At 34.4% G+C, this 12,584-nt stretch overlaps 1 protein-coding gene across 3 annotated transcripts; it reads left to right on the top strand.

The window, feature by feature from the left end:
* Positions 1-173: 173 nt before the first annotated feature.
* On the top strand, positions 174-11,486 carry hadhb (hydroxyacyl-CoA dehydrogenase trifunctional multienzyme complex subunit beta). Of its 3 annotated transcripts, none has more exons than XM_067384412.1 (17): positions 217-279; positions 1,159-1,263; positions 1,739-1,823; positions 1,916-1,957; positions 2,131-2,221; positions 4,071-4,115; positions 4,202-4,301; positions 4,874-4,961; positions 5,124-5,311; positions 6,253-6,433; positions 6,660-6,781; positions 6,893-6,972; positions 7,431-7,478; positions 8,846-8,933; positions 9,468-9,542; positions 10,542-10,706; positions 10,798-11,486. In XM_067384412.1, the coding sequence occupies exons 3-17, from the start codon at positions 1,757-1,759 to the stop codon at positions 10,831-10,833; spliced, it is 1,416 nt and encodes a 471-aa protein (XP_067240513.1). In that variant the 5' UTR covers positions 217-279; positions 1,159-1,263; positions 1,739-1,756; the 3' UTR covers positions 10,834-11,486. The 3 variants fall into 3 exon arrangements, with proteins under 3 accessions (XP_067240512.1, XP_067240513.1, XP_067240514.1); XM_067384413.1 differs by having other exon boundaries at positions 251-279; positions 1,121-1,263; XM_067384411.1 differs by lacking the exon at positions 1,159-1,263 and having other exon boundaries at positions 174-279.
* Positions 11,487-12,584: the final 1,098 nt, after the last annotated feature.

Genomic DNA, 12,584 nt, shown 5'->3' with positions numbered 1-12,584 from the left:
CGCCATTTGGGCTGCCAATTTAGCGCCTTTAAATAAAACCATATATTGGTGCTTATAATAACGTTTTATATTTATTTATCTGTGTATATTGATGTCAACAAAATGTTGTTTTAAAAAATGTATATATAAAGTAAGTATCCGCGGGATTTTTCCCCTGCTCAGGCAGTGATTCGGGTTGCCAAGTTGACGCGGGGTCCTGAGGCTCGTGCACTGCTGTAGTCATTAGACAGACGAGAGACATCAAACATCGCACTCTCTCCACATTTACAACATTAGCAGGTAAAAATATAATTTATGTACTTATATTACAACACACATTGTGTTTATATGATGTATCCTGATGAGTAGCTTCTTAAACAGTGTTTTTAGGCATGCGGAAGAATGAATCCGTGCACTTGTTTATGTATATTAAAGTGTTAGTTTTATGTCATTACTGTTGTTTTACTGTCATGTGTGGTTATATCGTGATCAGTGTTGTTTCATAATGATGTCAAGATCTTTTAATGCAGTTGTGTATTTGTCCTTGTCCAGTCTACTGACAGAAGTAGGTGAAGGGTCACACATTTATTCACACACACTCTCTCTCTCTCACACAAACACACACTCACCAGATCAGTGTCAGACATATATATAATATAAACACACATATTATATATATATGTCTGATTGCTATACATATATAATTACTAACACAATGTTAATGTAAAGTCTGAATAGCTGCTCAAAGAGTGGGCACTTTAGCAACACTTGTCTCAAATGTCTGAAAGTCATGCCATTGATGCAAAATATCAAAGCAAGTGCCATTTATTTGAATGAAAAATAGCACAAGCAAAGGGTTTTCAATCAAAAAGGATCAAATGATACAACAAAATGTAATTTTGAACATGAAGACAGTCAGTATAGTGTTTTTGTTTAGAGGAGCATGTTGATAGTCTACACCTGTAGTTCCTTATCTAGGAAACTAGATTCATACATCCACTAAATCACCAAAACACCTGCTGATTCAAAGATATTGAAAGTTAATAAAGATGTCCTGCAACATTTGAGCACAAATTGTCACTTCATTTTGATGATTTTTTACTTAATGTACCTCACACATTTTCCATTTTTACTTTTAAAGGCCACTGTACATTATATTTAAAATCTCGTACACTCCAGGGCTGTGTTTTAGCACTGTGAGCTAAGTTGATCGTAGAAAACATTGATGACATTGGTCTTCACAATCATCTTGGGCTGACCATGCTTTTGTGAAACACAGCCCAGGTTAGTGTAAATTATAAATACATCTTATTATACAACACTTACATCATTGTGTGATAACAGTACATTCAGTAGGATAATAAAACATTTGTTTGTTATGCTTAACTCAGCTCTGTAAGGTTTTATTTTTGTATTTTATTATTGTATTTTTATTTTAGCTGCTACATGTTTTTAGTAAGTCTGAGATAAGTTGTAAACATTCTATTACTTTAGTTTTTAAACATATGTACGGTAAATATTCAGTTGTGATCAAAAGTTTACATAGGGTCTTCACCTAGCAGAATCTGTAAAATGTTCATTATTTTAACAAAATAAGAGGGATCATGCAAAATTCATGTTATTTTTTATTTAGTACTGTCCTGAATAAGATATTTTATGTAAAACATGTTAACATGTAGTCCACAAGACAAAATAAAAATGATCCTGTTCAAAAGTTTACACATATAAAGAGATTCATCATTCTTACTTTTGCCTCAAGTCATCCAGATAATCAAAGATGGCATCTATGTTGTTGACCTCACTGAGGAGCAGTCCGCTGACATCTCTGCAGGCTGCCCAGTTTGGTAAGACGTCCTAAGTCTTCAGAGCTAATGAACACTTCACATTATGCAGATTACTGAACATTTAACATGTCATTATCACTGTTTCTCTCCAGCTGCTCGTTCTCTCAGCACATCTGTCCATCTGCAAGCTCAAGGTAATGCTGACCTTTGCTCAGTCCAGTTACAATCTGTTTTGCTATATTCTATAAGGTCCTTATAAAACTAAATGAAATACTTTTAATATTACATTAGATTAAAAAAAAAAGAAAAATGCACATTCCTTAAAATATTTTTGTTGTTCTTTTCTGTATCTTTTATAACCAAATAGTAAAGAGCAAGAAGACTCTGGCCAAACCAGGAGTGAAGAACATTGTTCTGGTGGATGGCGTCCGAACCCCCTTCCTCCTGTCTGGCACCACGTAAGACATGGCCTAACAAGTTGCACAAAGTGCTTAAGTGAAATTCAAATATGGCTTTGTGAACTGAAACAAAAAAATCACACAATCATTTATAAAGAGGAGAAAGGAGATTAAAGCAGCATTGTTATTGATAATAGATAATTGGATACATCTGATCTTTGGACACATTACAACAAATCAAAACTAAACTTAAACTGCTATTTTAATTAAATCCAAAACAAACATTTTGTTCGCCTGAAGTCTTTTTCAAATTTTTTTAATATGACTGGTAAAGAACATGATTTGTCAGATTTCCCGAAATAGAAAAAATGGAAAAAATAAGGACTAATATGCATTTGGCAGAAATTAACATTTGCTTTAATGCATTTGGCAGGCACTTTCATTCAAAGTGACTTAAATTGCATTTAAGGTATAGATTTGATCAGTTTATGCATTTTAGATTCAAACCCATGACCTTTGTGATACTAGTGCTGTGTTCTACTGTTTCAGGACTGAAATAGTGTTTGAATTATGTTGAAGTATTTTTACTGAAATGTTTGCAGTAATACACTGGACTTGCTTTAATATGTTACTTAAGCTTGTGTTATTAATATAGAGACTAAGTATTGATTTTTTGGCTGTTAGTAACTAGATTTTATTTTTCTAAAAGGAATACCAAGCAGCAAACATTTACGGCAACAGGAAATTTTGAAACTTTAAGGTTACAAAATCTAAAACTATATGGCACGCAATTTAAAGCTGCAGTCCATAAGTTTTGCTTCTTTGTCACCATCTCTGTTCGAAACCTGCAATTACAGTTATTTGTGGAATTATCATCCTTACATGGGTTGTGCATGGGCAAAATACAAATGAATGTTTCAGGCTGAATTACAGATACTGTAGGGTAGGCAGTTCCTGGTACATCCTGAGAGCAATAAATAATAGAAGTGGTCTAAATATTCAAACATATACTTATATCCTCTGCGGAAGTCTCAGGAACAAAACTTTTTCGTCCAAGCACCTGCTTGCACAGACCTCACACGTCATCAGCGCGTTCAGTAAGGCTATGCAGAATTATAGACAGACGTCAGTCACCGAGAGCCACAAACAAACAGCAGCCACCTTTTACATTTCCTCCTGAACCAAAACAACAAGTTTATGCTGCGTTCACACCATTTCATATCTGTAATTAAGAAATGACCCGTGACATTCTACCTGGAGCTGTTAACGTCCTCAGACCTCGATTTATGCGTTTCTATGTCAACACTATCAACACCGAAATTAATCTGCAGTAGTCAGGTGGTACAAGTAAGGGCCAACAAGAAGTTGTTGACATTCATTATTATTGTAATGTTATGTGTTTTGAGACATGATGAAATTTAAAGCTGCACTATTTAACTTTTTTGTGTTCAAATTTTACAAAATGTATATAATGAGCAAGTACATCATGAATCCAAACCAAACCGTGTTTTTGTCTTATCCTGAATCAATACAGTACACCTGTAATAAGTGTTTATATTCAGACTATTTTAGACCGGTCGGGTCGGCACCGCTGCGGAGTAGCCCATTACCTGCATTACTCATCATATGCATAAACAGAGAGAGGACGCTACAGCTACAATATTCTTCTGCAAGACACATGCAGTTTTGTTTATTAACCACAAGAGTGCCAAAAGTTGCATGGTGTTGCTTTAATGCCGTCTCTCGTCTCGTGACACTTTGCAGACTCTGCTGTGAGAGTTCATGTGTTTTGAAGGAGGTGTGGCTTTGTAGAGCGTTCTGAAGGGAATGCTTTAGGAATATCAATGCAGTGTTGCCTTGCAAAAAAACTGTTAAATCATTCTTTGTGTCTCTCTGTCTTTGCTATTAGATATGCTGATCTGATGCCCCATGATCTGGCCAGAGCAGCATTACAGTACGTCACCACACACACATACACTATAAAGATTCACTCATCACTCTAATGTTCAGGACTAATTGTCTGTCTGTGTTTTTCTTCAGGGGTCTGCTGAACAGAACCGGTCTCCCTAAGGATGCTGTTGATTATATTGTCTATGGAACAGTTATTCAGGAAGTGAAGACCAGTAATGTGGCCAGAGAGGTCAGTCTGTCCTCTAGTCTGTGATCATTTCTAAAATAGAATGTGGATGTTGAAGCTATTTTTAGTTTGTCTGGTCTGTGTTTATTGGTTGGCTGCTGAGAAACATGCTATCTGACTGACCAATGAGAGGTCAGGCGTCTGTACAGAGATTTGATCTTACTGCAATGACGCTGTTTGTATATTGGGTACTGAATTAACATTTTGCCACACCTGTCTATCAGTTTGATTCAATGCAAGAGCTTTATTTTTCCATTAGAAACAAAAACTGTTTTCAACATTAATAATAATAATAATTAATGTTTCTTGAGCAGCAAATTAGCATATTAGAATGATGACTGAAGGATCATGTGACACTGAAGACTAGAGTAATGATGCTGAAAATTCACAGGAATAAATTACATTTTAAAGTAGAAAATAGAAAACCGTTATTTTAAATCGTAATGATATTTCGCAATATTACTGTTTTTACTGTATTTTTGATTAAAAACATAAATTGTAATGTTTTCAAACTAATTTGAAATAATGCATATATAATATGTTCATTTGGAATAAAATTGATTGTTTTCTTGTAGGCGGCACTCGGTGCTGGATTCTCAGATAAGACTCCTGCTCACACGGTGACTATGGCGTGTATTTCCTCCAACCAAGCAATGACCACAGGTACTGAACACACATTTTGTGATGATAGCGGATATTGAATGCAACACATCACTCTAAACAACCAATGATCACATAGTATGTATGAAAAGATTGAAATTGAATAAAACTTTAACATTCTACAGCAGAGGCAACTTAACTGTTGATTGTTAATTTGTTTTCTAGCTGCTGGTTTGATTGCTGCCGGTCAGTGTGATGCCGTAGTCGCCGGTGGGGTCGAGTTTATGTCTGACGTTCCTATTCGCCACAGCCGGAAGATGCGGAAGACAATGCTGTCACTAAACAAGGCAAAGACCCTCGGGGCGCGACTCTCTCTGCTGGGCTCCATCCGCCTAGCTCACCTTGCACCTGAGGTACTACATTACCCATAATACACCTCACATATTACCTCCAGTGCACCTCAATTTGATTATCATTAGAGGTGCACCGATCGAACAGCCAGGGACTGGATTCAGCCAATTTTCCACATGTTCGGCCCTGACTGGTGATTTCTAGCCGGTCTAGCCGGTTTTGTTGCCAATGGCGCAGGCAATAACGTCACAGCCACACTCATAGCCACAGTTTAGTAATACTTGTAAGGCCGAAGTAAACCGTGGGGGAACCACCACGAAAATGTTCGAAACGGCAAACCTAATTAGACACTAGTGTTGTCAAAAAATCGATATTTCAATACGTATGCGATATTGAAATGTCTGAAATGGTTCCAATACATCTTTTCTGCAGTACTGATACACCCATACCAGCAACAATTTAATATATACTGTGTGTATATATATATATATATATATATATATATATATATATATATATATATATATATATATATATATATATATATATATATATATATAAAATATATATATATATATATATATATATATTAAATTGCACTTATTATTGTTATTGTATATATTATATGAATAGTATTATTAATTATTAGTTATTATTATTTACAGAGATAATTAGCAAAAATTATACAGGAAATTGGAGGAAATAATAGAAAATTATACTGTAAATAAATTCTAAACAGCTATAAAGACAACTATAAACACTTTTGCTTAAAAATTATGAAATACATGACACATTACTGATTGTTTGTAATTCTCAACCCATTCTGTCTGGTATCATAAATCTGATAGAATCTGTTTTATAAAATGTAATCTATCAATAGGACATCTATATTTAATTTTACATTAAATTTGCATTTTTTTAGTCTGTTTAAAAATAGTCTATATGGTATAGTTGAGTTTCCTTCCTTAAAAGCTCCTAAATGTCTGTTTCTGTATGTGTTTAGCTGCCAGCAGTGGCCGAGTTCTCCACAGCCGAGACAATGGGTCACTCCGCGGACCGCCTGGCGGCTGCATTTGGCGTGACGCGTTTAGAGCAGGATGAGTTTGCGTTACGGTCTCACATGCTCGCAAAGAAAGCTCAAGACAGCGGGCTGCTCAGTGATATCATCAACTTCAAAGTGCCAGGTGAACAATTAACACAATTACAACAGCACTGGCCACTTCATGTCAGTTTCTGACCAAAAATTATTATTTATTTTTTTGTTGTTGGTAATTATTTTTATTAATTCAGCTTGCAGGCAATTTGTGAAAGCATTTGAATAGAAATAACAAGACTTTTTATTGACAAGTCTGTGGCATAAGTTTGATTTGAGCAGTTCTGATTGTTGTTCAAATGTATGTTTTATCACAGGGAAGGATATCGTGTCTAAAGATAACGGGATCCGTCCCTCCACCATGGAACAGATGGCCAAACTAAAACCTGCGTTCATCAAGCCTCACGGCACCGTGACGGCCGCAAACTCCTCTTTCCTGGTCAGTTTATCTGAGATAATGCTAGTTTGTTTTTATCCCTTTGTTTTAAGGATCATCTGTCAGATTTGTCACTCAAAGATGAACTTTCTCTGTGTGTGTGTTTTCACTCAGACTGACGGTGCTTCTGCAGTTTTGATCATGTCAGAGGAGAAAGCTCTTGCTATGGGTTACAAGCCTAAAGCGTATCTCAGGTACAAAAGCAAAAATAATGCCTTACATTAAAAAACTACCAACGCTGACATCATCTGTATTTTCCTAAACAATTTAGCTGATCTGTGCAAATGTACCCATGAATCATGGGTATTTATTGAAATGCATTTATTGAATTTTAAGCTGCTCGTTCTGAAATACCATCTGAAATGCAAATGCATGTATTCATAAATGTGTAAAAGTGAATAATTTTTTTCTTTTAGAGGAAATTAACCATAAAACTTTTGGAAAAAGATGCATTTTACCTTTAAGTAAATGTAATTATTAGAATTTTCTGGTTAATCAAGCTCGTGTTTTCCTGAAGCTGTTCATGTCGTGGAATGATCAGTGTTTATAGTCCCATACAGCAGACAGACATCATGTGCTCATCTCTACAGCACACAGCGGCTCGTGGTTCTGATGTTGATATTACTGTATGTCTGTGTGTTTTTACCTTCAGAGATTTTGTGTACGTGTCTCAAGACCCAAAAGACCAGCTGCTTCTTGGGTGAGTTCCTGCCTCTGTTCTTCTCTCCTCTCTGTTTCTCCTTCAGGCCTGTGAGGGTTTGTGCTGTGGGTTTTGTTCTTGTTGTGGTTGGGTTGTGGTGTGGTGTGTAAGTTCGTGACTGACATTCATTCAGTCTGCAGTAAAATGAGACTCTGTTATAGATTGCTATTTGAAAGGTTTTGTGTAGGTCTACATTTATGCATTTGGCATTTTTGGTTTAAAGGTTCATTTTCTTGATATTTTATTAATATAAAGGTCTATATTTCCTATTAGTCATTCTTAATTGAGATAGGCTAATAATCAGTTTGGCAAGTGTGTTTAACCAATATTGAAACTTTTTGACTTTCAGTTCTACTTTGTTAAACATGTTAAACACTTAAGTAATGTATTCAGTGTAATGCTTGCATAAATTAGTTAGCTTTTTACATGCACTACTGTTCAAATGTTTGGGGTTGTAAGATTTTTTAATAATGCTTTTGAAAGAAGTCTGTTCTGCTCACCAAGGCTGCATTTATTTGACCAAAAATACAGTAAAAACTGTAATATTATGAAATATTATTACAATTTAAAATAACTGTTTTCCGTTTGAATTTATTTTAAAATGTAATTTATTCCTGTGATCAAAGCTGAATTTTCAGCATCATTACTCCAGTCTTCAGTCACATGATCCTTCAGAAATCATTCTGATATGCTCATTTGCTGCTCAAGAAACATTTCCTATTATTATCAATGTTGAAAACTTGTGCTGCTGCTATGCTTAATATCTTTGTGGAAACCATTTATTTATGAATTTAAAGTTCATATTAGCATTTATTTAAAATAGAAATCTTTTGTAAGATTATAAATGTTTTTACTGTCACTTTTGATCAATTAAATGTGTCCTTGCTGAATAAAAGTATTAATTTCTTTCAAGAAAATAATTTGACTTACTGTTGAACGGTAGTGTAACAGCCATTTGTCTCAAATGCTAGTAGTTAGATAACAAAACAATTTTGCATAGTCCCATAAATTATTTTAATAATTACTGTTGTTGATGTACATATTTTTACTGTGTTGTAGTCTAATATATATTATATTTATTACTGATCATTATGGTGTCAAAAAGCAGAAATAAAACTAATTTAATTTGGTTCTGCATAGTGATTATGAAAAGTAATAATCTGTGTCAACATCATTCAATCTCGAACATTAAGTGAGGTTTAAATATAGTATGTAAATGTAATGTTTTTTTTTCTGTGTGTGGTGATTTATTTTTATATATTATATTATATTATATTATATTATATTATATTATATTATATTATATTATATTATCTGTCTCTTTCTCTCTTATGTCACACACCCGTCTTTGTTGTTTTCTTTCTCAGGCCGACCTACAGCACTCCAAAGGTCCTGGAGAGGAGCGGTTTGACTTTGGATGACATCGATGTGTTTGAGTTTCATGAAGCTTTTGCTGTGAGCATCACCTTCCAGTTTTCCATTGATACTACTTTAAATATCCTGTGCAGTTCCACAGACCCTTACTTAACTCATAAAATGATGTTTCCAGATTTAAATCTGTCAAAACCAACGCTGTTTGCATGTGTATAAGAAATACATTCAATTCAATTCAATTCAATTCAATTCAATTCAATTCAATTCAATTCATATTTATTTGTATAGCGCTTTTCACGATACATATCATTTCAAAGCAGCTTTACAGAAAATGGATGTCAACATTACAATTTAAAGAATGTAGTTAGCAAATAATATACTTTAGGTAATTACAATCACTGTTAGCAGTTTAACTGAAGGTAGAAGTAATGAGCTCCTGGAAAATGAATTACATTAACAATAAATTAGGATATACATAAATGCACCTGTTGTGGCAGAATTTTGAGGGGAAACTTTTCTATGCAAAAAGTGCAGTTATTAGTGAGTGTGTGTGTGTGAATGACGTTAAAGTGAAGTTTTACTGTTGTTGTTTTTTTGTTTTGTTTTTTTTTACAGGGTCAGATCATGGCAAACCTGAAGGCAATGGACTCTGACTGGTTCGCTCAGACATATATGGGCAGAAAATCTAAGGTAGGCATGTGTGTGTGTGTGTTTCACACTAGGTGGTGTGCAAAAGTGCTTAAAGATCGTCCAATAGGTTGTGCATTCAAAGCCCAAGAGGGCTTGATTCATGAACTATCACCGTTGTGCCCTTGAGCAAGACACTAAACCTCAGGATACTCCGGGGGGATTTGAGCGGTAATAAATGTACTAGATGTCACATTTCGTGAGATAGCATCAGATGAATACAAAATTACTATAGAAACCAAGCGCCTCATTTATAAATGTGTGCGAATAATGATTTTAAATGCGAATGTATGACATTTTCAGAAACGTTCCTTTGAACGATTTATAAAATGTCCATATGCACTAACATGTTCCTAAATGCATCTCTCTTTACGAATCGCAGTTCATTTTAAATTCAAGCGCAGTGTATAGAAGCGCATCAGCTCCACATATCTCTTATGTATGGCACTCATCATCAATGGGCAAGGAAATCAAAGCAGGCTCTGAAAACCTATGTGCGGTATATGGCCTGGTTTCTGTACATTATTTTCAGGAAATCATTCTTATAAATGGATTTATTTCAGTGTTGTAATTATTAAGCAGTTAATATTATGCTTATTTGTGCACATAATTATGTCAGTGCATATTGTGATTGTCTATTTATTTTTACATTTTTGTAAACAATTAATTGTTGAATTAATTGAATTACTGATATGCCAAAAGGTTTGCAGGCATGCTCGTACACATAAGAACATTTTCATGTCAGTTTCTGCCTTTATAAATCCAGATTTGTTACTCAGTTTTGATCAGTTTAGGTATTTAGGATCAAATCCGATCATATGTGCGTTCGTTTTATAAATGAGGCTCCAGGTTTTGCATTTGCCATGCAAACCTTGTTGCTAAAGATAATGTTCGACTCAAAATTGGTTAGAAATCTTGCTTCCTTCTTTTGATGAGCAATAGTAATGTAGATGATATTGATGATAATGAAAACTCATGGTCATTGTTTCTCCGTTTTCTCAGGTCGGCGTCCCTCCAATGGAGAAGTTTAACACATGGGGAGGTTCTCTGTCTCTCGGGCATCCATTTGCAGCCACCGGCTGTAGACTGGTGACCACAGTAGCTCACCGACTGCAGAAGGAGGGCGGTCAGTATGGCCTGGTGGCAGCGTGTGCCGCTGGAGGACAGGTGTGTGACACGATCGCTTCTACAGAGTACTGTACACATTTGCACACGTGTGGAAATATCCTCATAACATTCTCTTCTATGTGTGTTGCAGGGTCATGCTATGGTGATTGAAGCTTATCCTCAGTAATCTGCGTACTTCCACTCTGTACATGCACACAAATAGTTTCTGTAAATACTAATGTGCCGTAATGCCTTGAAAGGAAATGTTTCTGAAAGTTATCTGGAGGTTTTTCATTTGAAATGATGCTTTTGATGTGGATGTAAATGTTAACGTAGCTTTGTAGAGAACATGTTGAGGATAAGATCAGATAAATATGATATTTTTGCATGCTAAATATAGCACTTAAAACCAGGCCAGTTAGATTTGGACATTACATATGAAGGCTACAATTCACATTTGATTTTGGAAGGGGTGATCTGGAATCTAGAATTCTAGATTTTTTTTTTGGGTCCTAATTCTAAGCATTCTAATCTCCAGATGAAGATTGTTTTATCTGTCAAGCCTAGCAGCTGGATCTCTTATAGCTGTTTGATTTGTTTCATACGGCAATATTAGCAGATCAGTTGTCAGTTTATGGCGTTTAGCTCTTAAGGAATGGATTGTAAGAAGGACTGATTCTAGATCAGCCATAAAGACACTGGTTACGCACTTAAACACACATGTGCCTCAGATTCAAGGAGGTGAAAGTGGAGAACTATATCGCTTTCTCCCTTTTCTATCAGTTTGTACAAATAAACATCATTTGAAATCGCCAGTTATGTTTTTATGTATTTCATGTTACGTTCTATAAGATGTGTGTGTGTGTATTGTCATTGTCAATTCATGGGTCATTCCACATAATGGGGTTCTTCATGTCAATTTATTATTATTATTTTTTTTAATTTATACAAAAATATTTTAAGTATCAATATGTGTATATATGTGTGTGTGTGTGTATATAATATATAAATATATATATATATATATATATAATATATAAATATATATATATATATATATATAAAATGTACACACACACACACATTAATACTTAAAATATTTTAAACATTTTAAAAAGATATATTAATATTAAAAAGACTTCAGGGGGATGTTGGGTCACAAAGGTGTTTTATATTATATTATATAAAAAATATATAAAAATGTTTAAAGAATTGTATATTTTAATAAGGGTTATTTATGTTGGGTTGAAACACCTTGGTGACACAACATCCCCCTGAAGTCTTTTTAATATATATCTTTTTAAAATGTTTAAAATATTTTAAGTATTAATATAATGTCTATATAATATATATGTATGTATGTATGTATGTGTGTATATATATATATATATATATATATATATATGTTTAAGGAAATGGAAATGTACATTATAATAAGGGTTATTTATAATAAGGGTTATTTATAATTTATGATGGGTGAAACATCACAGCATCCCCCTGTAGTCTTTTTAATACAGTTAGTTTTAGGAATTACTCCCTTGTAATTTGGATAATAATCATATAACTGCATATATTACATTAGTTTTATATAATGCTAAACATCTCATGTTCTTGTTCTACTTTTTTGCTTTTTTTTATAAATATAAAATTAATTATCATATATAAAATAATAACATTTTGTAATGTTATTATAATGACACTTATATTCTAGAGATAATAACAACAGCCCTCAGTCATATGAGGAATAAACGCGCTCTAGAGACGGATTGCCTGATATTGACGCAGCGTTACGTCACGTGCAGCGCAAGTTTTGCGCACATTCATAAGCGGAGCGCTGTTTACCGAGTGTGTGATTGTATTCATATGCACCCAGAGGATCATCCTCCTGCGCCGTGAATCCCTTGGTGTGTAAATACGAGCGTTTCAACTCCTCAGAAG

The sequence above is a fragment of the Chanodichthys erythropterus genome, chromosome 4, assembly GCF_024489055.1.
Source record: "Chanodichthys erythropterus isolate Z2021 chromosome 4, ASM2448905v1, whole genome shotgun sequence".
NCBI lineage: Eukaryota > Metazoa > Chordata > Actinopteri > Cypriniformes > Xenocyprididae > Chanodichthys > Chanodichthys erythropterus.
This window is presented reverse-complemented; position numbering and strand designations above follow the sequence as displayed.